Source organism: Meles meles, chromosome 20, assembly GCF_922984935.1.
Source record: "Meles meles chromosome 20, mMelMel3.1 paternal haplotype, whole genome shotgun sequence".
NCBI lineage: Eukaryota > Metazoa > Chordata > Mammalia > Carnivora > Mustelidae > Meles > Meles meles.
In genome coordinates, this window is record NC_060085.1 from 417,829 (window position 1) to 445,092 (window position 27,264).

The following is a 27,264-nucleotide window of genomic DNA, read 5'->3' on the forward strand; positions in this document are numbered from 1 at the left end:
CGGGCCGGGGCGGAGCCTGGAGGTGGACGCGCGGGGCGGGGGCCGAGGCCACCAAGCCGGCGCGCCCCGGGCTGCGGGCGGGCACCCAGCCCCGGGGGTCAAGCGGGACAGCCGGGCGGAGAACGGAGAATGGGGACCGCAGCCAAGCCTCCAGGTTGCGGGTGTGGGATGCGGGCACGCCCCGCCCCGAGAAACAGACGGGGAAACTGAGTGGGGCGGGAGCGAGATCCCTGCCCCCGAAGCCGGGCGGAGGGTGGCGGGGGAAACTGAGGCCTGGGCAGCCAGGAGAGAAGGGGGCATCCATTTCAGAGGCAGGGGACAGATGAAGGGACCCAAGCCCCAGCTCCCCTACCCCCCAGCACCAACTTGGCTTTTCCTCCCACCAACCCCCTCCCCACCTGTTCCGGGCAGCCCGGGAGCACGGGCTGGGTGCCTCAGTTTACTCGCCTCTAGAAATAGGATATCAGCTTCCACCCCCTTTCACCTTTAAGGATTTCTTCATTTAACGAATGCCCCCTGTGGGCACGGCCCAGTAATGGGCTCTGGGGATGCAGCAGTGACCAAGGCAGACCGCTTCCCCTCCCAGCGGGATAGGAAAGAGGCGTTCTCTGAGAGAGGCACTGGTCGGCTGCAAAGTGGGAAGGGCGTGTCAGGCAGAGAGAATAGCCAGTGCAAAGGTCCTGGGGCATCCTGAGTGACTAGAGCAGGGTGATGAGTGAGCACGCGGGGAATGGGGATGGACGGCAGAGGGTGGATCCGTGAGCCTGGAGGTCCTGGGAGGGGCGGTCTGGTCTTTGTTCAGAGGCCATGGGGAGCTGTAGGGGGGTAGAGAAGAGAAGAGAATTAAAGCTGCTGTGGAACCTAGAGCCCCCTTCCATCTACAAGAAGCATGGGGGTCTAGGACCACGTCCAGTGACAGCACGGGGGTATGACCTGCCACACACAGCCTGCTGGGAATTGTGCAGGACACATGGGCCTTGGCAAACAGAGAGCAACAGGTTCGGGAGGAGCGTGGTGAGGTGGAGGACTGCTAAGCGCCCCCAGAGCACGTGCTGTGTGACGTCACATAGATAAATGTGAGCAGACGCCACGGGATCGGTGGTGATTCAAACCCCCGGAGAAGGTGCCTCTGGGCAGAGGGACAGGCCGGGGGTCCTGAGGGCCAGGAGCCTTTGGTCCCCTGGTCGGGCCCATGACGACTAGCGGCTCCGTGAACGTGCTGGTCCGAGAGGGCACAGTGTGGGCCTCGGCCTGATTCTGGAGTCTCCTTCCCGGGGACCCTGCGCGGCACCCTCCCAACCCCCTCGTGGACCCGCGGTGCCCCAGGAGCCGCCACTGCCCTCCGCCCCCACCTCAAAGGTCCAGCCATGGCCTCAGCGCTCTCCCAGGCCCTTAGACTAGGCTGCAGCCCCGAAAGAGTCCCTCCTCCTAGCAAGCCTGGGCCTCCTCATCCTGGTCTGCTGCTCATTCCCCTTCTGATTTTCTAGGCCCGTGCGAGAATAATTCTGAAGGTGGAAAGAGGGTGAACGGGCAATACCCCTCTCCCAGAGTCTTTGGCGACGGTGATGACTGATGGGCCGCAGTGGCCCAAGGCCTGTTTCCCCGTTTCTCCCCTCCCCCATCTCCTAGAGGCAGGAGCATTCTGGCACACTGAGGCATGCTTCGTGGGTAGTATCTGGGGTACATTTCTGGGTGTGGGTTTTGGGGGTCAACGTGTCCTTGCAGAATGCCCTCCACCTGGTTCCTGCCACCAGGGTCACCGGTGCGAGTGTCTGGCCGTGCTCGCTTTGGTGGGAGGCAGACACCCCAGTTACAGCAGTGGGGGCCCAGCGAGCTTCTTCAAGACCAGGAGTGTGCTGACGGCTAGACCCTGGGCAGCCTGCCCTGCTCTGCGCGCCCGCGGCTCTCCGGTGCCCTCCTCGCAGCCCCGGGTGAGGCCGGCCTCACCACCAGCCAGGGCCCCGCCGCTGGAACCCCAGGCACTTGGAAGGCCGAAGCCATGGCCACTACCAAGGGGCCTTCCCTTGCATCTGTGTTTTGGCCCAGCCTGCTTGCCGGTCCTGTGGGTCTCTACCTCCTGTTAGGATCGTCCTTCTGGAACCCACAGCAGCCTCCATGCAGCTGACCCCTCTCCCCCGGCCCCCCAAGCCCCTCCTCCAGCCTGTCCCCTCCAGTGCGCTGGCCAGGACTCTGGACTGCGGAAGGAGAGGAGGGAAAGGAGGAGAAGTTGGCTGTGCACGTGAATGGAGGGCACGGGGAAGGAGAGGGAGGGAGGAGCCGCTGCAGGAGGGGGGAGGCGGGGACAGGGCGGGCAGCAGGGTATAAACTCTCGCAGGGGCTGACTGGGGAGCAGAGAAGCTGCCCAGCCCAGCGGACAGCCCTCCAGACCCGGTGGCCTCCAGCTCAGTCCCCAGCGGGAGGCCAGGAGGAGGGTCCCCGTGGTGATTCCGGGACGCAGCCAAGGAAGAGGACTGCGAAGCCATGAGCACCATGGCCGTGTCGGCACCCAACGCATCCTGGAGGGTGCCGGCCAACGCCTCGGGTGGCGGGGCCCCCCAGCTGCCCCCGGTGGACGCCTGGCTCGTGCCACTGTTCTTTGCGGCGCTGATGCTGCTCGGCCTGGCTGGGAACTCTCTGGTCATTTTTGTCATCTGCCGCCACAAGCAGATGAGGACGGTGACCAACTTTTACATAGGTGAGCGCCGGGGTGCTGCATGGAGCCTGCCTGCCACGCTGGGGTCCCATGAGGGGAGGGGGCTCCCCCAGACAGGCCCTTTCCCTGCCATCCCTGCTCTCTTGGGCTGGAGCTCCAGAGGGTTCCATGCACAGTGGTTCAAAGGGAGGTTGCAGAAGGGCTCCCCAAGAGCCGGGCCCTGAGCCTTGAGGAAGGTGTCTGACTCAAATGCAGTTCTTGTAACCCCGTGCCCAGCGAACTCAAGACGAGCTCTGGCCCATGGTCCGGTTCACACGTGTGTGCCCTGGGCTGGCCACTCGGCACAGGTGAGTGCTCAGCTGTCTGCGTCTGATGGTGCCGGCCAGCGGCAACCTGCAGGCGGACGTGGAAGCGCCGCGGGCTGACCCTTGAATGCCTAATGAAGCCCTGCGCAGCGGATGTTTGCAACGTAAAAGTGGGGAGCTGGGGGGATGCCCCAAATTCTCTGCCCGAGGACGTGGAGGGGCGGGTAGGCGATCCCGCTGGTTAGGAAGGCAGAGAACAGGGGCCTGGGCCCGGGCATTCCGTGGTTGAGGCTCCCCGCGCGTCCCCCCTGCAGCCAACTTGGCGGCCACCGACGTGACCTTCCTGTTGTGTTGCGTGCCCTTCACGGCCTTGCTGTACCCGCTGCCCGCCTGGGTGCTCGGCGACTTCATGTGCAAGTTCGTCAATTACATGCAGCAGGTGCACGGGCTGGGGGAGGGAGGGGGCACCAGGGGGCGGGGTCTGGGTGTGGGCGGGCTGGACCCCGGGTGGGGCGGGGTCGAGGAAGAAGTGGAGCCCGGACGCACGGACAGCTGGGAGGAGGACTCCGCAGGTGCGTGAGTTACGGACCGGGTGCGGGTTACGGAGGTGGGCGTAGGGAGGGTGACCTGGGTCCTGCGGCTTCTTGCCCGGTCCGTCTGGCGATCCTAGGATGGCTATGCCTCCCCGTCTCAGTCCCGGGTCTCTGCGGACCTCAAATGGCTCCCTCAAACCTCCACTCTCCTGGGATCCTCTCTGCTGCCCCCTCTCCTGCCCCTTCAACCCGTGGCCCCTGGAGACCTTCCCAAGACACGTCCCATTTGTGCCTGAGTGTTTGGAGATCTGGGGGGAGCCGCAGTGTGGGCGCAGGCAGGGCAGGGCCCAGGCCGGACCCAGGGAGAAACGCCCAGCCCTCGGCCCTCGCAGGTCTCCGTTCAGGCCACGTGCGCCACCCTGACCGCCATGAGCGTGGACCGCTGGTACGTGACCGTGTTCCCCCTGCGCGCCCTGCACCGCCGCACGCCCCGCCTGGCTCTGGCGGTCAGCCTCGGCATCTGGGTGGGTGAGTGCAGCGCGAGGGCCGCCCGGGGATGGGGATTCGAGGACAAGCCTTTGTGCCTTGGGCACCCCCACCCCCAGTGGCCCCTGCCCGGGCCTCGGCCCTGGGCCTCCGTGGTGCGCCCATCTGGGAAGTGAGCTAAATAGCGCGCCCTGGGGGCCCCGCGCCTGGGAGGCGCTCGGTGACGCTGCCCGAGGAGGCGCCCGGCGTCCCTCGTGCCTCGGGCAAGGCCTTCAAGCTGCCCTGTGGTCCAGGCTCTGCGGCCGTGTCGGCGCCGGTCCTCGCTCTGCACCGCCTCTCGCCCGGGCCCCGCACCTACTGCAGCGAGGTGTTCCCCAGCCGCGCCCTCGAGCGCGCGTTCGCGCTCTACAACCTGCTGGCGCTCTACCTGCTGCCCCTGGCCGCCACCTGCGCCTGCTACGGGGCCATGCTGCGCCACTTGGGCCGCCCCGCCGCCGGCTCCCTGCAGGTGTGCTGCCGGGCGGGGGGGGGGGGGTGCGGCCGGAGCACTCGGGGCGGCGAGCCGGAGACCGGGCCGGGGTGGAGAAGGGGGCTCTGGGGGTGCCTGGCGAGCTCTCGATCTCCGCCGTGAGTTCAAGCCCGCGTCGCGCGCGGAGCTTAGAGATAAAATGGAAGTAAAATAAAATACGAATGAAAGTGGAGGAGCGCCCTGACGAGCTGCCCCCGCCGCCCGCAGCCTTGCCTCCCACCACCTCCCTCCACCCCCAGGGCCAGCTGCTGGCGGAGCGAGCGGGCGCCGTGCGGGCCAAGGTCTCTCGGCTGGTGGCCGCGGTGGTCCTGCTCTTTGCTGCCTGCTGGGGCCCCATCCAGCTGTTCCTGGTGCTGCAGGCCGTGGGCCCCGCCGGCGCCTGGCACCCGCGCAGCTACGCGGCCTACGCGCTCAAGACCTGGGCGCACTGCATGTCCTACAGCAACTCCGCGCTGAACCCCCTGCTCTACGCCTTCCTGGGCTCCCACTTCCGGCAGGCCTTCCGCAGGGTCTGCCCCTGCGCACCCCGGCGGCCCCCGCAGCACCCAGGGTCCGGACCCTCGGACCCCGCCGCCCCCCACACGGAGTCGCACCGCCGGGCCGCCCACCCGGACACCAACGGGACCCGGTCTCCAGGAAGCCCTGCGTGTGTCCCGAGGGAGCCCGCAGGCTGTGTGTCCTGAGGGAACACGCTGCCCCTCTCTGGGCCGACTGGGGTTTAGAGCGGCCCTCGGGACAAGCGCTGCCTGAACGGCGGCTGCTGTTCCGTGGTTATAGTTAACGTCTCTATTTCTGTGCAACATAATCATAGTGAAAATGTCTTGTCCTCCTGACGGTTCCCCACGAGTGCGCTGTCCCATAGCCACTGCGGTGACTTACTGCTGTTTCTTGACGCTGGAGACACCTGGGTACTGGCCCTCTCTGGAAATTTCCCCCGAAGCGTCTGTGGACATTTCCCACACGGCCTTGCAGGGGCAACATTGTAAGCTTCATCCAAGTTTCCAGAAATAGGGGCGCCTGGGTGGCTCAGTGGGTTAAGCCTCTGCCTTCAGCTCAGGTCATGATCCCAGGGTCCTGGGATCGAGCCCTGCATCACCATTGGGCTCTCTGCTCAGCGGGGAGCCTGCTTCTCCTTCTCCCTCTGCCTGCCTCTCTGCCTACTTGTGATCTCTGTCTGTCAAATAAATAAAATCTTAAAAAAAAGTTTCCAGAAATATTAAAATGTGAACACCATGTGCATCTTAAAATGACAGAAATAAGGTCCTGGTGCAGCTACCTGGCCCGCGTCTGGAGTCCTGCTGGGGGAGTGGCGGGCCTCGCTGAGGAAACAGGTCCTCGCCGGAGCTGGGTGCACGGAGCCGACCGTGGGAGGAGCGGGACGGTATGAAGCCACCCCAGAATGGAGGGTGGCCCAGCGGACTATCACCCACGATTCTGGGGGGTGACTGGGCTTAGTGGGACCAGGAGGCCCGAGGAGGCTTTGCTCTCATGCCTGGTGGCCAAGCACGGGGTCACTGGGGACGGTCAGACTCATCCGTCGGCAGAGCTTCTAAGAGGTGGCCCCCCAGGAGGCCTGGGCTCCAAGGTCCCACCACGTCGTTTTTCCCACTGAATCCTGGGAGCTGCCCCAGGCCCACCCGAGGTGGGGCCATGTGTGCACGGGAGGGGTGATGAGCTCAGCCTCCCAACAGCCCTGCGGGCAGAGGCTTACTCCCTCCTCCCAGATTATCTGGGGACATCATGGGCTTCCAAACAATCCAACTCGGCTCAGATGTTACTGTGAGACCGAGAAGCCAAAACATCGGGCCATTTTGACATTCGCCTGAAGCTTACTGGTTATTATTCCTTTTTAAAGTAGGCGCGACAGCCAACGCAGGGCTCGAACTCATGACTCTGAGATCAGATCAAGAATCACACACTGGGGCACCTGGGTGGTTCAGTTGGTTAAGCGGCTGCCTTCGGCTCTGGTCATGATCCTGGAGTACCAGGATCGAGTCCTGCATCGGGCTCCCGGCTCCATGGGGGGTCTGCTTCTCCCTCTGACCTTCTCCCCTCTCATGCTATCAAATAAATAAAATCTTAAAAAAAAAAAAAAAAAAGAATCACACTGAGCCAGCCAGGTGTCCCTGAAGCTTGTTGCCTCCAACACTGGCCTCCAGACTGGGCAGGACAAGAGGGCAGAATTCTCCCCCTTTGCCCCCAGGCCCTGCCGTCCCCTCCCCTGGCCTCCACGCCCACCCTCCCAACTCATGGTCTCTCTGCAGCTGCTCGAACTGCTGCCATTCCTCTGCCCCTGGGCCTTTGCACACGCTGGTCCCTTTGTCATGCCAGTGGGTCTCACTCGCCCATCAGGTCTGAGCTCAGCTGCTCCTCCTCCGGAAAGCACTCCTGGGCCCCTCTCACCCACATGCCCCCTGCCGCCCCCATCACAAGACCGACGTCCTGTTCCCCGCTGGGCGCCTATCTGACTTGGTCCCCGTTGTGTCCCAGGACTCCACGCACAGTGGGGCTGAATACCCGTTTGTGGGAGAAACCACCAAGGGTCCTGTGGGGGCTAACACAGGTATGCGCAGAGGGACTGGCCCCGCGGCTGCCGGAGAAAATGAATTTTTATCCTTTGTTTTATTTTATTTTTTTGGAAAATAAATTTTTAAAAAATAAGGAAAAGAAGGGGCTCTGGGGCCTCGTGTTGGAGAAATGAAAGTCCCTTTGCCCAAAAGCCCTTCCTGTGTTCCCGCAGCAGCTTACCCGAGGCTGTCACTGCGGGAACAGCTCGTGGGTCCACCTGCCAGCGAGTGGGTGGACAAAGGGTTCCCCCATGGAACACCACTCAGTGGGGAGTCGTCGTGGACGCCCGGTGCAGACGGGTGGCCCCGGGGGACGATCTCCCAGAATCACGCAGGACAAAAAGACCCCCCCCCACATTTCCTGGTGCACGAGTCCACCTAACAGCGCCCGTGTGATGAGGCCGTTGTGGGAGTGGAGAAGAGGGGAGCCCCCGCCCGGGAAAGGGGGGAGGCGTGGTGAGGAGGGAGGGTGGGCAACGGCGAGATGGAACTGGGGAGATCCAGATAAGGTGGGAGGATTCTGGTTGGGACACGGCAGCACCATTCTGCCGAGTGCGGCTGTCGGGGAGAACTCGGGTTCCTATCAGGATTTACTGGGAGCTCAGAAAAACACGCGCCGTTCAAGGGTTGAGAGGGAGGGCCAGGAAGAGGAGTCCTCTGGAGCCTGCTCGGCTGCGTCTTGTCTGCAGAGCCCCTCCCTGGGTGCCAGGCTCTGCCCTGGGGGCTGGGCCACCGCAGAGACCAGGAGCAACCTCTAGAGTCCCCGTGCGCTTGTCGACAGAGGGGGCGAACGACCTGGGGTGACGCAAAGTGACTGCAGGGAAGAAGGAGAGGAAAGACACCTGGGTGCCCTCTGAGAGTCACTGGGAGCCTGCCTCGGTGGGGGCAAGTCCAGGAAGGCTTCCTGGAGGAGGCGAATCTGGGACATGTGAAAGCCGCTTGGAGGTGGTGGAAGAGCAGAAGGGACGGAGGGCACAGGCAGTGCAAAGGCCCCGAGGCAGGCCGTGTCTAGTGGGTTAAGGCCGGGGGCCAGAGGAGGGTGACGTGGGAAGGTGGCCAGTGGCAGGGCCCAGCTCGGTCGGTCTTCGCGGGGGTGCAGGAGCCGGGGGCTTCTCCGCAGCGAGGGACGCGGTCCAGCCGGCGGAGACTGTCCCAGCTATTTCATGACCCGGACGGTTCCTGGCCACAGTCCGCCTGCGAGGGAGTGGGGTCGCCCCAGGGCCGCCAGACAGGGTGAGCGGGGGGAGGTGGGGGGCACCAGAAGGGCCACCGGTTCGGACAACAGCAAACAACCTGCTGAGGAGAGGGAGCGCGCCAGCGAGTGGGGGACCAGCAGGCGGGGGAGGGGAGCAGGCGGGGCTCGACCCCAGGACCCCAGACCATGACCTGAGCCGAGGGTCAGGTTTCACCCACTGAGCCCCCAGGCGCCCCGAAAACCTTTTAGTACACGGCAGTCCTGTGCGGTAGAATACACCCGGGGTCCCGCCCGTATCCGGCGGGTCTACCGCAGAGCGCCCGGAAGAGCCACGGGGAGAGAAGACCTCGGCCGCCTCAGTTTCCCCCTCTGACCCGAGGATCCCGGTTTCACGGGGTCGGGCGCCACCTGGTGGCCTTCCGCGGGAGCCCAGGCGCGCCGGGGGCGGCCCCGCCCCTGACTGCAGCCCCGCAGGTGCCCGGCAGGTGGTGCGCGCGCCCCACGGAGGTTCCGGGCTCAACCCCACCGAGGAGTCCCAGCCCCAGCGCCTGGGTGGGGGGCGCCCATGGGTACCCCAACCCGGAGCCCGGCCGAACGTTTCCCCGCCGAGAGTGGGTCAAGCAGAGCCTCAGTATGACTTTCCCGGGTCCTACACACTTTTGTCTCATGAGTCCCGTCTTTAAAAAAGTACCAAATGTGGGGCGCCTGGGTGGCTCAGTGGGTTAAAGCCTCTGCCTTTGGCTCAGGTCATGGTCTCAGGGTCTTGGGATCGAGCCCCGCATCGGGCTCTCTGCTCAGCAGGGAGCTGCTTCCTCCTCTCTCTCTGCCTGCCTCTCTGCCTGCTTGTGATCTCTGTCAAATACGTAAATTAAAAATCTTAAAAGAAACAACTTGAAACAAACTACAGTAACTTAGGCTGAATGTACCAGCACATATCCCTCACTAGGGTTCTTCCTTCTCCTTTGTTGTCAAAGTTGTAAAAACTGCATTTCCACAGACCCTGGCTCACAGGGACAAGTCAACAAGAGGCCAGGGCTCAGTGATAGCGCCCAGCACCCGGTCCCAGGCCTGTTTGGAAGTCAAGATGGTGAATTGTCCCATTTGCCCTCCACCTCTGCACAGACAGACACCAAAAATCCCGTGCGGTGAGACAGGGAACGCATGAATTCAATCAACCAACCAGCATTTATTGAGCACCTACTGTGTGCCACGCACAGCCTGGAGGGTTGGAGATCCAGCTTCCAGCAACGGAACCAAGACATTTCAGAAAGGAGCACCTGGATGAAGATAAAATGGGGTGACGTGATGGGGACACATCTGACCCTGAGAGGTCAAGGAGGGGACCCCCCCCCAGGAGATGAGGCTGCAGTTCGCATCAGGACAGGACGCTGTCCGGTGACCAGGGCAGGGCGCTCCCGCGGGGGAGCCACCAGGGCAAAGGCCCCAGTGCGGGAATGTGTTTGAGCAGGAATAACATGGGCGGGCGGACAGTATGGGAATCGGGTGAATTTCTAAGAGCGCCCCCCCACCCGCACCCCCAAGTGGGGAACAGGTGAGCTGGGACCTGGGCCTGCTGCCCACTCCCAGTGGAGCCAGCAAGTCTGTGTATCAATTCCCAGCTCCCTCCCGGGGCTAAAAATAGGCTCCCCCTCACTGGAGGCAGCTGGGAACCCTGCAGCCCCTCGCCCTCTGGGGCTGGGCACCTCTGGTGGAATAGAGACAGGCGCTTTCCCCTGGGAGATGGGGGAGGGGCAGCACCCCACAGGCCCCCCTTCTTTTGAACAGAAGTAAATAGAACCCTCCAAACAATTCTGCAGTGAATTAACGTGGGCGCCTTCTACAGGGGGAAACTGAGGCACAGAGAGGCCCGGCATCCAAGCTGGGGTGGGGCAGGGGTGCATTCAGATCTGTTTGGCCCTTTGGCAGGGGAGAGGCTCTCCCGCACTTTGGAGAAGTGGGGCCTGGACCCTTATGGGGGACCCAGCTCACCTGGGCTCTCCAAACTTTCCCCTCCTTGGGCAGATGTCTCAGCCCCTCCCAGTGGAGGTGGGGGGAGGCGGGCCGCTGGGGCTGGGTGTTCAACAGCCCAAAGATGGAGGCCTCTGCCACCTGCTACCATCAGGAGAGCAGAGGCCCTGGGGCTGGCGGGCAGGGCTCCAGCCTGTGCTGGGGGTAGCTTTCCCGAACCCGAACCCGAACCCGTGGACTTGGCTTGGGAATCTCCACCCCCGCCATCCCCCAGAGCAGGAAACCTGCAATTTGCGGGGAGGCTTGATGTCCTGAACAGGTGTCAGGGCTGTGTGCCTTAGGGCACAGGGACAGGGCTGCCCAAGAAACCAGCACTGAGGGCCAGGGGCCCAGGCCCTGCACGCTGGGACCCTTCAGAGGTGCCCCCCATGCCAACTCTCCCTCCCCCCACCATGCTCCCGTTTGGCTCTTTGGGCTGGGGCCTGGGTCTCTGCACTTGCCCCCGAGGATTGCTTCAGGGCGTCAGACCCGCTGAGGCCACACACCCCCTCCCCCCAGCCCTACTCTGTGCCTCTGGGGACACTGAGCGTCTCCCCTCCATAAGATGTGAGCGCCGCGCCCAGGGCGCAGGGCCGCGGCAGGCTCCGAGGGAGAAAACTGTTCCTCTCACCCGGGGGACAATCTTGTCTATGCTAGAGGGGGACAGTCCTGGGGGATGGGGGTCGTCTTGATGTTCCTCGAGTCACTCCGCCACCCCCACGACTCTGCTGGAGTAGTGCCCCCCCCCCGCAGCCATTCCCTCTCCAGACCCTCCCCACCCTGCAGCGCCCCCACCGCAGGGCCCTGGTGCCCTCCTGGCACCCCGGCCTGCTCCGGTCCCGCGGCCCTAGTCACTACCGGTGTTTAATCCCCATTCTACAGATAAGGCCGCGGAGGCTGGGGGGGCAGTCACTAGAGTCAGGTCGCCGGTCTATGGGACAGGGGTGAAACTCCGAGCTCGGCAGGGCCGGCCCATTCTAGGTGCCGGGGAAGAAGCTGAAGGGGTCCCCAGCCCGGCTCGGGTCGCTCCAGCCCTCCCAGGCGGAGGGCCACCCCCCGCCCCTCCCCCTCCGACGCTCCGGTCCAGCCCGCGCCCCCGCGCCCCGTGCGCTCGGGGCCCCGGCGCGCACTTTGCCCACCGTCCCTAGGCAGGGGGCGGAGCCTCGCGCGTCGCTGTTCCCCTTCCCTTTTTATTATTTATTATCATTTAAAGGGGCCCTGACCCGAAAATTTCTGGCCACTCTCCCCCCTCCCCAACACCCCTGGGCTGCTGGTGCGTCTTCGGGCCGAGTGCGGGGGCCGAGGGGGCGTCCGGGAAGGGGGAGGGGGCCTCCCGAGACCCCTCCCCGCGTCCCGGGCCGCGGCGCTGAATCACCGGCGAGGTATTTGCATCCGAGAGCGATTTGTCACCCGGTGATTTGTCTGCGGGGCGGTGAGCGCGCCGGCGGGGGGAGGGGAGGGGCGGGGGAGGCCGCGCGCGGGGAGACTCTTACCAATCGGGTCGGATGGGGGTGTAGACGCGGACTCGGCTGGCGGCTCGGTGAGTCGGCGCGCGGCACAAACCCGGCGGCGGCCGGGAGCCAGCAGCGCGCAGCCCGCGGCCCGGGGCCGGAGGCCAGGCGCGGCCGGGGCAGGGCAGGACGCCAGGCGCGGGGCATGCGCCCCCCGAGCGGGCCCTGCGCGGTGAGGCGGGGGGGAGGCCGGCCTTTTAAGCCGCGGGTTCCGGCCCTGGGTGGGCGCAGTGCGCCCGGGGAGCCGGCGAGGGGGTCTCCAAAGTTGGGCAGGCACGGGGGTGGGGGCTCGGGACCGACGAGGCCGCTGTAGCGGGTCGGAGTTGGGGGGCTTTCCTCGGCGCCCCCCCTCGGAGACCTCATCCCCTACCACACTGCGCGAGGGCGATCGGGGGTCGCGAGGGAGCGCTGCCCTCCACCCCCCGGCGGAAGGAAATGGTCCCTCGGCGCGCGCGGGGGGCTGCCCTCCGGGTTCTTATCGCACGTTCTCCCCGGAATCGGGCGCTGTGTTCCGGAGCCCCGCGGGGAGCGGCAGCGCCGGGTGGGGAGGGCAGGTCCCCGGCGACCCTCTCCCGCCCCGACTGCTTCCTTAGGAGGCGCGGGCTCCCCAGCCGAAAAGGGCCCCTGGAGGGGGACCCCGGCAGGCCCGCGCCCGGCGTGCGCTCGGCGGGGCGGCCCGCGCTCTGGCGGGGATCCCCGGGAAAAGCCCCCCTGCCCCGGTCAGTGCCCCCCAGACACAAAAGCGGGCGCAGGAAGCGCGGGGAGCGCGCGTTTGGCAACTCCAACGTTCGCCGTCCGACCCCAGGCGGCGGATTTGTCAATAATCTTCCGTTTTTAGTCGCCCGGGCCGGAGGGGTTGCCCCCCCCCCCAACCCATGCAAATCGGTCGCTTTCCAAGAAGCCTTTGAAATCCGGACTGGGGTTTTTGTCGTCTTATTTCTTCTCTTTCTTCGGTTTTTCTTTTCTCACTTCCTCCGGGCCGCCCCCCTCCCAACTCTGCTAGCCCCCTCCCCGCTTTCTGCCCCACCCCACCCCCTCTTCCCTTCGTGGAGTGAGGGGCCCCTTTCGCCACCCGCGGGCCCCAGCCTTGCACAACTCTTTAAATAACCGTGTTTTGCAAGGCCCTGGCCCGAGCGGGTGACCTCTCTCTCCGGGAGGCATTGGGGGGAGGGTGTGGCCCCGGATCCCTCTGGGCCCCCAGTCAGGTCTCAGCGACCACCCAGCACCCCCCACCCCTGCCTGGTCCCTGCCTGGGAATGCCTCTCCCTTGGGGTTGTCATAAAGTGGGGGTAGGGGCTGAGGACAAAGGGCTCTTGGGGGAGGGGTCTAGAGGGGGTGGGCGTCGCCAGCTTAGGGTTAATGGCGGCCATGGGGGCCCCAGGCACGGCCCAGGGGAGTTCTGGGGTTCTCACCTGCCCCCCCACCAGCCCCAACGTGGAGGCCTGCCCTGCTCCCCTCCCCCACTAGGCGACCCGGAAGGGTCATTAAACCCAGCAGGCCTGGGGGTGGGAGGCTGGGGGGGGAGTGGCTTCCTCTGGCCTCTTCCTTCTGCCCCCCAAACAGGAGGGGAGGTGTTGCCTGGAGCGTTTCCGTGGGGAGGGGGGGCTCCTCTTGAAGTTGTCAAATGTGGGGGAGGGGCATGGACCAGACTAGACACTGGGCGTGAAATGTGCCCTCAGCACTGCTTTGGGCTGGTGGGGGGGTGACACCAGTCCTCAAGGGACGGGGAGTGGGGGCTGGGTGCTGCTTTGCTGCCTCTAAGGACAGACTGCATTGGCCACTCTCCAGCCCTGTGGCCTGAGGAGGGTCTTTGTGCCCTGAGACCCCTGCCCCTGCCGGTTACCGAGGTCCTCTGGGGACGTCCCATCCCTATTTCCCACAGGGGCCACCCACTTGCCCCCCCCCCCCCGCCCGCTGCCCTTTCACCCGTCCAGATGAAAGCTCCAGGGGGTCTGGGAGAACGCAGGAGGGCCACTGAACCCCCCGACTGGGGAGGTGCAGGATTCCTGAGTGGGCTCAGTTTCCGCTTCGGGGGTCGCCACAGAGGTTGGGAGGGTGGCCGGCCGGGTGTGTGAGCGTCCGCTCACTGCCAGGGTCGTGGGAACCTGTCTGCCCCGGGAGCCCCTGAGGGGCTCACTTGCCAGGTCAGGGACAGCCTCCTGCCCCCCCATCTCCCGTCCCCCATCCCTGGGAGGTATTGTCCAGGGTGTCACCGCTGGGCCTGTTGGGTTCTGCCTGGTTGGTTTTACTGGAGGGCGGGAGGGGGTGTGGCCGGTGCTGGGGTCCGGGCCAGGGGTGGCACCTGCGTCCTTCTGTCCTGGTGGGGCCGGCTCTCCCGGGTCCCAGATGTCCCTGCCTGAGACGCTGAGACCACCCCAGGCTGGGGCACAGCACCTCGTGCTGGGATGTTGGCTCCACTTGGGGTCCCAAGAGGCAGGAGAATGCCCCTGCAGCGGTCATGTGGGGTGGTGAGGGAGGCTGTGACGTCACCAGACCCTGCTCCTAACCCAGCCTGCCCTGGAACCTGCTGTGTGTCTTCTCGGCCACTGGCCCACCCGCAGGCCTCAGCGCTCTGTATGCCTAACGGGGGGCCCACCCAGCGCCCCCTTCCCTAGCACGGATGGGGGCCGCTGTGTGCACGCTTGAGCACAGACGCGTGGGTGCTGTCAAGACACCGCCCTTCAGATGGGGAAACTGAGGTCCAGAGAGGCTGAGGCTTAGAGACGAGGTGGGAGCCCGAGGGAGGAAGGTCAGCTCAGGCCTGTGTGCAAGGAGTGCTCAGTCTGGGTCAGCCCTTGTCTCGGTTAGCGTGGGGGGGCGGTGCCTGGAGCCTTCTGCCGCGGGCCTGCGGGCAGCGTCCGGAACTCAGAACCGGAACCCAGAATCCACCTGGCCTCTGGCGGCTGGTCACGGGCTATAGCCAATCAGAAGCCAGGCATGCCCGGTGCCCCGCTCTGTTTGTGAAGCAATAATCCAGGGTCTTCCCCGGGAGCTGTGGTCAGTGCCTGCGCTTCTCTGTGGCCCTGAGGGTGGGGGTCGCCTCGAGACTCTAGGGAGCTCAGTGCAGGCTGACCCAGCTTCCAGCCTGCTGGAGGGAGGACAGAGGGGGCCCATGGGGAGAGCGCCACCTCCCACCTCCAGGAAGGCCTCCCGGTTTGCACCCTGATGGGGATGGGTGGGAGGGGTCTTCCCAGAGGCCTCTGCGGTCTGACTTCAGGAAGGAGGATGGGGCCGAGGAGCCCTGGAGCGTCCTGACGGTTGGTGTTGCTGTCCCCAGGTTTCTGCAGACGCGTGGATGAGCCCGACACCAGCCGCCGCGCCCCAGTGCCTGGCGTGAGCGGGCAGCACTGGCCTGCCCTCGGCCTGAACCCGGCGGTCCCCGCCCCCACCCCCCGCCACCCTGCACGGTCCCGGCGCCCCTGAGGCCCCCACACTGCAGTGCGGCCAGGCCCCCTCCCCGCAGGGGCCGCCCCTGCCGCCCAGCTCTGGTGCCCGGGGCGGCCCGGCCCGAAGGGCCATGAAGCTTCAGGCCGTCATGGAGACCCTTCTGCAGCGGCAGCAGCGAGCGCGCCAGGAGCTGGAGGCCCGGCAGCCCGCGCCGCCCCCGCCGGCCGAGCCCCCCGCCCGGGCCAGGGCCACCCCGGAGGAGGACAGAGAGCCCGAGAAGGCGCGGATGCAGCGGGCGCAGATGGCCGCGCTGGCTGCCATGCGGGCGGCGGCGGCCGGCCTCGGATCCGCACCCAGCCCCAGCGGCTCGGAGGACGGGCCCCCCGGCCTAGAGGATGAGGATGCGGTCCAGGAAGGGGTGCCAGGCTCGCCTGCCCCATCCGGTCGAGGCCGGGAGGCACCGGGACACGCTGAAGACATCAGGCACCTCGAGGACGTGGGCTCCGACGGTGACCTGTGAGTCGGGTTCCGTGGGCTACGCACTGCACAAGTGTCAGCTGAGTCTTCCATGCATCCCAGGCAGCTGTAGGACAAGCCCCTGTCCCTGCTGACCACCGAGGCAGCACTGTCCTTTAGAACTTTCTGGAGGATGGTGGGTGTCTCACCAACCTAGGAGCCACCCCTCGTGGGCGGCGGGGGATCTGGGTTTGTAGCTCGATTCCAGCCCGACTTACATGGACCAGCCCCGTGTGGCCAGGAGCCCCACTGCCCAGTGAGGCTCGGGCAGATTCAGTGGCTCCAGAGGGACCCGTGCACAGTGGGAGTCGGCTGGCTCGCGGTCGTCCTCCGTGCGTGTGTTCCTGCCAGACGCAGCGCAGGCCTCCAGCCGGCTGCGGACAAGACCCCAGGGGACTCAGTCTGGGAAGGTGTTCGAGAAGCAGGGCAGGGGGGCGATTGTGGGTTATGACAAGGAAATAAAGGAGGGCTGTGGGGGGGAGGTGTGTGGGGCTGGGAACAGCAGGCCTGGCAGAAGGAACAGCCAGAGCAAACGTCCTGAGGCAGGAACTGGCTAGGCATTTCCCAGGCCCACCAGGGAAGCCCGTGCCACGGAGGGCAGGAGGGGCTTAGCAGGTGCGCAGGGGCCCTGGGGGGCTGTGGGCTGATGGGAAACACGACCATGCCCCTTGCCGCGCCTGGAGCAGGTGGAGGCCGCTGTCCCCGTGCGGAGAGAGGGAGAGCGGGACTCGGGCGTCCGGCAGACCCTGCCCCAGGGCTGGAGCAAGCTGGCGCCGTTGCCCCTGACCTGTGCCCTCTGCCTGCCCCAGGAAGCCCAAGTGGGAGGAGGAGGAGGAGGAGGAGGAGCTGGAGGACGACCTGGAGGAGGAGGAGGACGAGGAGGAGGAGGACGAGGAGGACGAGGAGGACTACGAGGATGAGGAGGGGCTGGGGCCCCCAGGCTCCTCCGGCTTCGGCTCCGCAGCCCTCGTGCCCCGCAGGGCCCCCCCGTCCCAGGCCTACCGCGGCGACAGCGGGCCCCGGGTGCTCGGTGGCCAGGAACGCCAGGGGGCCGGCCTGGCCCTCACCGGAGGGGTCGCCCACGTGGCGCCACAGATGCAGCCGCCCGACCACGGGGACTGGACCTACGAGGAGCAGTTCAAGCAGGTGCGCGGTGCGCTGGGGGGGGCCGCAGGGCAGGGCCACGTGCTGCCGGGTCCTGGCGTCTGGCCCGAGCCAGCCAGGCGCACGGCCGAGTGCAGGGAGCCCTGTGGACACCCTGTGGGTGGGATGGGCCGACGGCTGAGCGCGCCCCGTGTGGACAGGAGGGGGACCCGAGCCAGGAGGGAGAAGCTCGGGGGCTGCCCAGTGCCTGCCCAGAAGGACCTGCAGGGAGGCAGCCAGGCTCGGGGCTCTGAGCTGGGGAGGTGCGGGGCAGAGGCCGTGCGGCTGAACTGGGCTTGGCGTGGGCCGCGGTGAAGGGGCGAGGCCCAGCGGGCGGACGTGGGGCAGGGCGCTGGGGGCTTGGGAGCGCGGGCCCGAGGTCTGGTCAGTTGGCGTGGAGTCCGTTTACAGAGGCCACGGCAGTGGGTTGGGCAGGGGTGGCCACGTTGGTGTGGACGGCCGAGAAGTCCCTGGGGCCGCGGGGGCGGGGAGGAAGGAGGGCCGTCCCGGTGCCTTCCCTGCGGGCGGCCAGGGCAGAGGAAATGGCCAGGGCGGGGGACCCTTTGAAGTTGGGCCCGAGCTGGGCTGGGCAGATGGAAACCAGATGGCGTCTGGCCGGGCTCACATTCCAGCCCGTGGCCAGCTGGGCCCTGCTCCGACCTCCAAGAGTGGCCAGCGGGGACCTGGCCTCCCCAGCCCGGTAGCCCAGTAGCCCGGGTCTCCCCCGGCTGTGGATGGGCCGGTGTGCGCGAGCCGGGAGGTGGCTGTGTGTGGCCTTGGGGCGGCCCCTCTGGATGCTGGCCTCCCAGAACCCGCTCTGGGCCCCTCCTGGAGGGCGCTCAAGGCCCGGCCTGGACACCCGCGGAGGGGGCCGGGCAGGAGGGCTCCCAGTGGGGGGGGCCGGTACTGGAGGCAGCCGGGGAGCCGGCAGGGGCTGCCCAGGTGTCTGGCTGGGGTGGGGCAGGCCGGGGCTGGGTGACAGCCAGCAGACGGCGCCTCTCTGGGCGTGGCCAGTGCCCCCCACACCCCCTCCTGCAGGCTCCGCCCTTGCACGTAGACCCCAGTGGCCCCCCCACCCCCGTGTCTGTCCCCTTCTGGGCTGGCGTCCTGCCCAGAGCCCCAGCGCTGAGGGAGGGTCCCCAGAGCTCGCCGTGGTTCAGAACAGCGCGCAGGCCGCCGTGGACTGTTTGTTCTCACGGTGGTTACCAGGAGCCCCAGCTCGGGGCTGGAGCTGGACGATAGCCCAGTGTTGCAGGGTCCCGGCCAGGCCACCCAGGACCCCAAGCCCCCAGCCCTGTTCAGTGGCCTCAGCTCCCTGGAGGGCAAGGTTTGGGCGGCCAGGCCAAGCGAGGACTGGGGGCAGAGGCCAGGCCCCAAAGCCCCCTCGGCATGTCAGGAACAAAGGGCCACAGGAGCCTTTGTCCCACTTGTCTGGGATGCCCAGGGCCAGGGAAGCGGAAGCGAGAGAGGATCAGGGAACCCCAGAGCCACCGGGGCTTAGCATCTTGCTGAGCCGGGAGGTGACTCCCCTGTGTGGAGGAGGCCGGCCTCAGGAACCAGACAGCTGTGCTGAGGTGTCTGGGAGAGGTGGTCTGGCATCTTTGGCTGGGTGGGGGGAGGCCTCTCGGGATGCACCGTTTGGGTCAAGCCTCGCGGAAGGAGGGACAGCGCACCTGCCTGGGGCAGGGCCGACATTGGTGGGGGGGGGGAGCCAGATGCTACCGGGTCGGGCCCTGCAGGAGACAGGACTGGATTCTGAGAAAGTGGCCCTGCAGCGCTGGGACCTTCCCCTGCCCATTCATGGCAGGGCCGGCTGCCGGCTCTGCCCTCCTGCCCCGCTGGCCGGGCACCTGAGTGGCCGGTGTCGGCAGCGTCCCGGGCCCCGCCGGCCCAGCAGACGTCAGGCTGTGTTGACTCTGGCGCCTTCCCCACAGCCTTCCTGGCACGTGGCAGCCCGGCCGGCCAGCCGCCCACTTGGCACCATCTCTTGCCTCTTCCTCCCAAGTCTTGGCAGGGCCTGGGGCCGACTTCCCCTACTAACCCTCGAGAGCCGTGAAGTCCCGCCTTAGGCTATGGTCTCGGGGAGGCCAGGCTGGGGAGGGACCTGGGGCAGCGGGCTCGTGGCCACGAAACCATCCCTGGAGCCCCCGCAGCCGCTGGTCGGGGAGCAGGCGTGTCGCAGGCAGTGATTAGGATCTTAGACTCCTGGCATCAGACGTGGCATCCTGGTGGCTTCCTGTCACCCACGTAGCTGGGCCCGGGCTCTAGAAAGTGCCCCCCCTCCGCCCCCGCGTGTCTTAACCTCAGATCTTTGGCTGCTTAAGAATCAGGATCCTTGGTCTCAACAGCTCAAACTTTGGGATTGTTTTCAACGGCTTTGTTGAGCTCAGACTCACACAGCACGTACTTCACCCGTTGAAAGCGCGCAGTTCAGTGGTTTTCAGTGTCTTCCTGGGGTGATGCAGCCGACACCAGCTTGTTTTAGGACGGTTCTGTCCCGTCAGACGGAGACTTTGAGAAGCGTATCTTTTAGCTATTACCCCCCAGCCCCCGGCCCCCGCGAGCCCCTTCCTGTCCATGGAGGACCCTGGTCTGGGCGTGTCACACGCGTGGACTCACACCCCGTGTGGCCTCCTGTGTCTGGTTCCCTCCCTGCATGTCATGGGCTCAGGGTCCGTCCCTGGGGTCACGCGTGGGGGCCTCGCTCCTGCTGGCGGCCGGGGGACGCTCTGACGCGTGGTGGACACACTGTGTTTATTCTGTCCCCTGTGATGGACACTTGGGTTGTTTACACCTTGGGCTGCTGTGAGTCGGGCTGCTGTGATCACGCTTGCATGTCTTTGGTGTGGACAGGTGTTTTCAGCTCTCGTGGGCACAGAGCCAGGAGTGGAACCGCCGGGTTGGGCGGTGAGGCTAATTGGCCTCTCGGGGACCCATGGGCGGCTTCCCACAGCGGCTCTGCTGTTCTCCTTCCCGTGGCCTCTCGAGGCTCCGGCTTGTGCATGGCCTGGCCAGCACTTGAGATCACGGCTGTGCTGTTGAAGTCACAGGGTGGCGAGCATCTCCCTGTGCGTTGGTTTGTGTTGAACGTGGTGCTGTTTTCCACCTGCTTTTCAAGGTGACATCCGTCCACTCTCGTGTCGTGTCGTGTCGATGAGCTCCAAGATGTAGAGGTGACCGCCGCAGCTGAGACGTGTCCCCTAACTGTGCAGGAGGCGGACTGAGCCTGTCTCCTGTGCCCCACATGCCCCGATCCCACAGGGAAGGGCACTGAGGGCTCTTACCTTCGCACCGACGGGGACGGACACGGGTGGTTGAGTCTGCCGACTGCCTGCGAACAGGACCTAGTGTCCGCTGGAGGGTGGACACGTGGGGTCCCCGGGCCTCTGTCTCCTTTGCCAGGAACACAGTGGGTCCAGGGCCTCACATGTGGGTGTCAGGACCCAGGGCCTGGACCCACACAGGCACTTAGGTGGGAACAGTCACTGGTGGCCTCTTTGTCCTCGCCGTGGACCTGCCTGGCCCCCCCACCCCTCCCCGGGCCTCTTGGGGCCCGTGTGATGCCCGTGGGGGCCCTTCTCCTGTGTAGCAGGCGTGGCCCACGTGGTGGTGAGACTGTGGGCCTCAGGGGTGTTCGTCGCAAGAGGCTGGGGTCCCATTTGGGGTTTTTTGTTTTTTTTTTAAGATTTTATTTATTTATTTGACACAGAGAGATCACAAGTAGGCAGAGAGAGAGAGAGAGGAGGAAGCAGGCTCCCTGCCGAGCAGAGAGCCCGATGCGGGACTCGATCCCAGGACCCTGAGATCATGACCCGAGCCGAAGGCAGCGGCTTAATCCACTGAGCCACCCAGGCGCCCCGCATTTGGGGTTTTTTAGCCCTTTCGGCTCACGTAGGTTTTTTTAGCCACAGGAAACACACACGTGCAGGCGTCTAGGGCCGTGTCTGACTGCAGAAGCAGCGTTGGTACCGTCCTCGCCGGAGGGGAAGCGGAGAGTGTTCTCCCGGCCCCAGGCTGGCTGCCGTTCCCAGCGCCGCTCAGCGTCGCTCTGTGGGTCCGAGCGCTCCCCATTCCCTGGTTCTCTTCCGCGATGGTTTCCTCACGGGGCTGACGGCAACACGCTGGCCTGTTTCACTGCTGTAAACAACACTGCGTGAACATCTCTGGGCGCCAGCCGTGGGCAGGGCAGCGTGAGGTGGAGGCGGGGTTGGGATCATGGGGTGGGGGAGGGGAAGGCAGAGGGTTTCTTCATCCCGCCTGGGGCCCCCTCCGGGCTGCGGGGAGCCACAGCTGGACACAGGCTTTTGCAGCCCTGGGGATCAGGGCTGGGCTAGAGGAGGGAGGAATGGGCTTTGGGGCTGGGGCTTTACAGGGTGTATAAGAGTTTGCTAGGGGGGGGCACCTGGGTGGCTCAGCGGGTTAAAGCCTCTGCCTTCAGCTCAGGTCATGATCCCAGGATCCTGGGATCGAGCCCCGCATCAGGCTCTCTGCTTAGCTGGGAGCCTGCTTCCTCCTCTCTCTCTCTCTGCCTGCCACTCTGCCTACTTGTAATCTCTATCTGTCAAATAAATAAATCTTTAAAAAAAAAAAAAAGAGTTTGCTAGGGGGACAGAGAAGGGTAGCGTCTACATCTTGGAACATAGAGTGGGAGGCGTATGGATGTGCAGACGTTAGGGTAAATGAAAGGGGCCTTGGCAGGGTTTGGAGCTGGGGAGCGGAGAGGTGAGTGGGGACCCTTACGGGCCCTGCACTCTGGGCAGGCCTGGAAGACGCTAGGCCTGCAGGGCCAGGGGAGAAGGGTGAGAATTCTTCTGGTGGAGTAAGGTGTTAGGAGCAGAGGGCATGGCCTGGGCAAAGGTTTCGAGGTCAGACACTAGGTCCCGAACCCGGCAATGTCTGTCTGATATGCTTGGGACAGAGTGGGCTGGGGGCCAGGCCCCATGTGTCCTGGGGACCAGCTCTGGCGCCGGGCATCTTCCTGGGGCGCCAGCCGCTGGGGCCGTGCGCCTGGGGGCGGGGAGGGTGTCGGGAAGCCCCTGGGAACTCAGCCCACCCCGCCTGGGACAGCGCCTGCCTCATCAAAGCTGCTGTGGCTGCTGGCGTGGAGCCAGCGGGCCGTGGCAGGCCCGGGGAGGGTGCCTGCCCGCCAGCCCCTGGCACCGTGCCCCTGCCCGTGCCAGCCCTGGGAACCACACTGACTCAGCGGAAGAGCCTTATCTGGCCCCTGCGCCGCCACAGCCACCCAGTCACCGCCGTGGGGTCACGGCCGCCGGGGCCTGGCCCCACGCCCGCCATCTGCTCCCCACCCTCGTGGCGGCTGCCAAGTGCTCGGCCGCCCCACGCTTTCTAATAATGCACGCGGCCGCCGGAGGGAGGGGTGCCCGGCGGGCAGGGCCGCGTGCGCCTCCCACTGGGGGTGAGCGTGCGGGAGCCGCGTGGGGTCCGGCCGGCCGACGCAGCCCCGGGAGCTGCGGGGGAGGGGTCCCGTGTCCGCCGGGCTCTGTGTTCCACGGGGCCAGGCCCGGGGGGAGTCTGGAAGCCACGTGTGTGTCCGTCTGCGTGTCCTGGGGCCGCGAGCTTCTCCGCGGCGTCTGTTACGTGTCTGTCACCCGGAAGCCTGTCCCTGTGTCCACACGCTTGGTATGTCTGGGGACAAGGGCGTGAGCCCCTTGGGGCCCGCCCCGCCTCTCACAGATGTGTGGGTGCACGTCCTGGGGTCTGGGCACAGTGGACGGAGGCTGGCCACGTCCTGCAGCGCGTGTGGAGGGCGCCGTTCGCTCGGTCCCGGAGCCACGTGGGATGGGGCGGCAGCTGCTGCGGCTGCGGGTCTGCGGCACGTGTGTGCGTGACCGGGCTCCCACGTGAGCGTGCTCACCCTGCCCCGTGAGGCGTGAGGTCGGGGGGTACCCATCTACCGGTAGCGGAAGTCACGGCGTCCCGTCGGTGGCTGGACTTGACTGACCTGGACCTGTCCCTGGGCCCGTGGCCGACGTCCCCCGGGGAGGCCGAGGTGTGAGCAGGGCCGGGCGCGGTCCCTTCTCTCCGCGCTGAGCTGCGGGGTGCCCTGTCTCGGGCCTGCGGGCGCCGTCAGGGAGACGCTAGGCAGGGCTCGGCCTGCTCTGGGCCTTGGTTTCCCTGCCTGAGTCAGAGACCCTCTCCTCTGAAGCTTTTGGACCCCCAGGGCCAGCGTCACTGATGAGGACACAGAGGGACGTCCTCTCGGCTGCTTGCAGCCGCCCCGTGGCCCCCGTGCTCTGAGCTGGGTCAGGGGAGCAGCTGGGGTGCGGGCTGGTGGGTGGGCACGCGCGGGGGGCGGGGCATGGGCCGCCCCTTCTCCGCCCGCCAGGTCGCCTGCGGACAGAGGACAATCGGGGGTCACGGGGTTAAACGGTAACCAGCCTGCCTATTGAAGGCCCCAGCGTCAGGGCTGGCAGGGGCTTGTGGGGCGGGGGAGGGGGGCCAGGCGCCGCCCACTGCCCACCGCCCTGCTGCCCTGCAGGCTCAGCGCCCGGCACCTCGGGGACACACTCCTACCCTCCCAGCCCGTAAAAAGCCCCGTGCCAGGGGGTGAATGGCTGTCCCCCCGGCGGCCCGGACGTCCCACGGCCTCTGTTTGGGAATAGCGTCTTCGCAGGTGTCCTTGGTTAAGACGGACCCCCCCCCCGGCCCGGAGTGGCCTGGGCCCCGAATCCAGTGTCCCGGGAAGAAGAGAGACCCTCAGGCTGACCTCAGGGAGCCGTGGTCTGAGGGGACGGGACGAGAGGCCCTGCCCCCTGGAGCCCAGGGACCCTGGCAGTCCCAGCAACGGGCTCCCGGGAGCTAGGGCAGGAAGGCCGCACCCCCGTGAGCGTGCGCACCCGAGCCGCGTCCTCCCTTGGCACCAGCCTCTCTCGTGGGTGCCAGGCCGCATCTGTGGACGGCGGGCAGAGGTGGGCGGTGGTGGCCTGCGGTGGGGGCTGGGGGGGGCGGGCCGGCTCCGTGGCCAGGGCGGGCTGTCTGGGCCATTATCTGCCAGCGAGGGAGGGTGTGTCTGTTTGTGTCTGCTTGCACGGGTGTGTCTGTGCCCGCGCCAGGGGACAGTGTCGGGGTGGCTCGGCCGGCCCAGCCGTGGGGAGGGTCCGCCAGTGCCTGGACAGGGGCCGGCGGGTCTGTGCTGCCGCGGCCAGGGAGAGGCCCAGGTGGGGCTGTGCGTCGGGATGGGGCCACGGCTCATGGGGCTGCTGTCCGGGTGGGTTGTCGTGGAGGTGGGAGTCTGTCTCCGTCTGGGCTGCAGTGGCGGGGAGTGGCCATAGGCCCCTGTTCCTGGTCAAGCTGTGTCACCCTCTGCCCCCCAGGCGGGGTCTCAGAGGGTCCCCTGCCCCGTTAGGCTGTGTCCTGAGCAGGGGTGAAGCCCGTTGCTGCGAACGCGGGTCTCCTGTGCTTGTGAGGGCCCCACCCAGGGGACCATGGACCTGCCTCATGCCCCTCACTTTCCCGCCTGCCTCCTTTGTGACCGGCGGCACAGATGTCTTCTAGGACTCGGGCTGGGCCTGGACCTGATCCCTGGGCTCTGCTCCCCAGATCTCTGGTGGCCCCGTGGCTCCGTGTCCTCCCGCCCAGCCCCTCCCCACCCTCTTGTCCCATCCTCTCTCCCCAGCTGCCGTTGACCCAGGAACGGCAGGCGTCCCCTGCCTGTGGGTGCCCGGGGACAGTCATGTGTTTGCCTGCGGGGAGCCCGATTCTGGGAGGGGACGTGGGACCGGAAGCCACGCGGTCCTCTGTTTCCCCACTGCGGCTGGAGGGCCCTCCTTTTGAGCCTCAGTTTCCCCATCTGTAAATCAAGGCAGTGCTCACGGGAGTGCTGGCCGTTGCCGTAGTTAGTGACTGTTCACGGTGTCCCGGCCCAGGAGCGGCATGTTGGGGCCAGCGCCCGCTGCGTGTGTCCCGGCTGCCCGCCGCGTCCGGCTCCCATCTCCCCACGGACCTAGGCTTCACTGGGGCTCTCGGGCTGCTGGCCACCTTGGGGCAGGTCCTGTCCCTGTGCCCCGGCTGGGGGGGTGCCCAGCAGGGTCCCTGGCCAGGGTCCCTTCCTCCACGGCGGGGCAGAGGGTGGGGACGGGAGTGGCCCCTTGGCTTCCTACAGCGCGTGTGGGCAGGGCTCTGCGGCCGCAGCTCTGCTCCGAGAGCCCGCGCAGGGGAGGGCCGGAGGGGGGTAGGGCGCTCGCTCCGCAGCCGGCAGGTCATCGGAGCACCTCCTGCCTCGGAGAGTCCCTGCTGGCACCTGGGGCTGCTCGGGGCACGCGTGCAGGCGGAGACGGCGGCCCCTTTCCGAGAAAACCCCACAACGGGACTTAAGTTCCCGGGTGCCAGGCTCTGACCACGGCCGTGGACCCTGGGGCCACTGCAAGGCGGCAGCCAGGCGGGCGTGACGGGATGATTTTGTGCGGTGACCCTTGTACAAAATACCCCAAGACTGTGTGTGGCAGTTGATTTGTAGCGGCTCGGGGAGAGGATTCTGGATTTTTGGCCCAGAGAGAGCCCCAGTCGGAAGGGCAGGCTCGCTCCCCAACCCCGCGAGGCCGCTCCAGAGGCAGCGAGGGCTCCGTCCTGGGGTTCCAGAGCTGCCCTGCCGTCGGCGCTCAGTGCCTCTCTCTCCCCTCTGACGTGGGCTCCCGCTCGGACGGTGGTCTGTGTGCTTGGGGCCGGCCTGTGGCTGAGGGGTTCCCCAGGGACCAGCGGCCGTCCCGACCTGCGTGTCTTTGGCTGCCCGGGGCCATCTGCTTCCTCCTTCCTCACCGCTTCCCACCATCGTCTCTCTGCCACTCTCCAGCCTGTGGGCGTGCCCCCGTGGGCCTCAGTCTCCCCAGCTGTGACATTTCTGGCCCTGAGGTCGGTGCTCCCCTGCCCGCCCCCCAGCTCTGTCCTGTGCGTCCCACCTGGAGGTGCCCTCGCCCACTTCCTGGGGGACAAGGGCGACGCCCTGGGGCGGCCGTGGCCATGCTCAAGGCTGGTGGGGAGGGGGCGGTGGTCGGCCACAGGCGCTCTCCCGGCCGCCGCCACCCAGGAAGCAGTGCCCTGGAGGTTCAGCCCCGTGGGGGCCTTTGTGACTTGTTTCTGGAGCTTTTTATTACTCTCTGTCGTGGGTGGGGTGCCATGTCTCTCGGAGGGGACACGTGGCCGGCTGGGGTGGCGTGGCCGAGCGGACAGATGTCTCTGCCCTGCCCAGAATCACTTCCCCAATTTCCTGCGAGCCGACCGGGCGGCCACATCTGTGAGGAGGAGGCTGAGCCCGCGCTGACGGGAAGCGAAAGGCGGCCTGGGTGTCCCAGGGCTCAGGTGCGCGCAGGGCGGCCCGCGGGACGGCAGTGGGGACAGACAGACGTGGCCACGGCCCTACCGCACGCCGCAGCCGGGACCTCGCTGCCGCGGCCTCGCTGGACTCCTGCTGCGTTCCCCGCCGGCCCGGGGCTCTGTCGCTTGCCCGCATCCCCGGCCTGGACAGGCAGACGGTGCTGGAGGACGGCCGCCCAGTAGGTTGTCCCGGCCGACCCACAGCGTGCGGCTCCCACCGTGCCCCACATCCTGCGAGTCTCCGGGACGGACTGGTCCCTCGGAAGCGCAGCTCCCCGGGAGCCCAGCTGGGCCCTTCCACCCGCGTCCTTCGCAGCGCCGGGGCCTGGCCGCCGGCCTCCGCTTCCTGATTGCGTGGTCCCCGCCCCCGCGATGGGTAAACTGAGGTTCCGTGCAGACAGGGACGGTTCCGCCCCAAGCCACCGCCTCTCGAGGCCCCACTGAGCCCCGTCTGGCTTTCCTCATCCGCAGTGACGTGGTTTGCTCTGAGGTCGCTGCAGGGAGGGCCGAGGCCAGAGCTTTGCCGTTTGGGGCCCACAGGACCTTGGGTGAGGCCTGCACGCCTGGGGCCCCTCGCCTGGCGCAGCCTCGGGGAAGCACACTTAGCAGGTTGTTGGCGCTGCACAGACGCCCGCCTCAGTTTCCCCAAGTGCACTGTGGGCCAAAGGGGGTGGCCCCACCTGCCTGGCCCTTGGCAGCTGTGGGTGTTTCTGTGAATGGGGGAGGCTGGGGCAGCCCCCAGGGACTCTGTTCCCGGCCCACCTGGGGCCCCCCCCCCGCAACGGCCGTGCGTGCTGAGTCATCTCGGTCGGGAGGGGCTTCTGGGGGGATGGGGCGGGGGCCTCCAGGCGGGGAGGGGTACCTCAGGGCTGAGCTGTGACCGGGGACAGGCGGGGGAGGCAAGAGCCTGAGGGAGCCTTCTCTCCTTCCTTCCTTCCTTCGCCTGTGAGCACCTTGTGTCCCAGGCACTGCCCGGCTCCCGTGGTCCCTGGTTCTGCCCTCGGGGGGCTCTCATCTGGGGGGTGGGAGACCATCCCAGAATGAGCACACACAGGCCCCTGTGAGGGTGCCGAGGGCCTCGCCAGACATGCGGCCCGGGCCC

General features: G+C 66.7%; 3 protein-coding genes across 9 annotated transcripts in view; 2 read left to right on the forward strand and 1 right to left on the reverse strand.

Annotated features, from left to right (window-relative positions):
• Positions 1-2,272: 2,272 nt before the first annotated feature.
• On the forward strand, positions 2,273-5,585 carry KISS1R (KISS1 receptor). Of its 3 annotated transcripts, none has more exons than XM_045991070.1 (5): positions 2,273-2,695; positions 3,273-3,397; positions 3,884-4,019; positions 4,271-4,485; positions 4,746-5,585. In XM_045991070.1, exons 1-5 carry the CDS (start codon positions 2,482-2,484, stop codon positions 5,187-5,189), a joined length of 1,134 nt encoding a protein of 377 aa, XP_045847026.1. In that variant the 5' UTR covers positions 2,273-2,481; the 3' UTR covers positions 5,190-5,585. The 3 variants fall into 3 exon arrangements, with proteins under 3 accessions (XP_045847026.1, XP_045847025.1, XP_045847027.1); XM_045991069.1 differs by having other exon boundaries at positions 3,884-3,936; XM_045991071.1 differs by lacking the exon at positions 2,273-2,695 and adding an exon at positions 3,065-3,122 and having other exon boundaries at positions 3,884-3,936.
• A 2,644-nt stretch (positions 5,586-8,229) lies between these two features.
• LOC123932765 (neural Wiskott-Aldrich syndrome protein-like) lies at positions 8,230-12,149 on the reverse strand. The gene is made up of 3 exons (XM_045991360.1): positions 11,769-12,149; positions 9,470-9,545; positions 8,230-8,366 (listed from the first exon to the last, which is right to left on the reverse strand). Exons 1-3 carry the CDS (start codon positions 12,147-12,149, stop codon positions 8,230-8,232), a joined length of 594 nt encoding a protein of 197 aa, XP_045847316.1.
• Positions 11,491-27,264, forward strand: part of ARID3A (AT-rich interaction domain 3A) — a 30,987-nt gene continuing 15,213 nt past the window's right edge. Inside the window, exons 1-3 of one of the 5 annotated variants that reach the window (XM_045990773.1) lie at positions 11,491-11,657; positions 15,064-15,689; positions 16,499-16,835. In XM_045990773.1, coding sequence (XP_045846729.1) covers positions 15,304-15,689; positions 16,499-16,835 — 723 coding nt within the window. In that variant the 5' untranslated portion in view covers positions 11,491-11,657; positions 15,064-15,303. The other 4 variants (XM_045990774.1, XM_045990775.1, XM_045990776.1 and 1 more) reach the window with 4 other exon arrangements.

Excerpts from the sequence above, each read along its gene's own strand:
- KISS1R (XM_045991069.1), top strand. The coding sequence starts at position 2,482 with ATGAGCACCATGGCCGTGTCGGCACCCAACGCATCCTGGAGGGTGCCG. Across the intron at positions 2,696-3,272 it reads GGTGACCAACTTTTACATAG|CCAACTTGGCGGCCACCGAC; the intron begins GTGAGCGCCGGG and ends TCCCCCCTGCAG. Across the intron at positions 3,937-4,270 it reads GCCATGAGCGTGGACCGCTG|GCTCTGCGGCCGTGTCGGCG; the intron begins GTACGTGACCGT and ends CCTGTGGTCCAG.
- LOC123932765 (XM_045991360.1), bottom strand. The coding sequence starts at position 12,149 with ATGAGGTCTCCGAGGGGGGGCGCCGAGGAAAGCCCCCCAACTCCGACC. Across the intron at positions 9,546-11,768 it reads ACCCCCATCCGACCCGATTG|GTGCTCCTTTCTGAAATGTC; the intron begins GTAAGAGTCTCC and ends ATCTTCATCCAG. Across the intron at positions 8,367-9,469 it reads CAGGCTGTGCGTGGCACACA|GTTGTTTGCTGTTGTCCGAA; the intron begins GTAGGTGCTCAA and ends TCTCCTCAGCAG.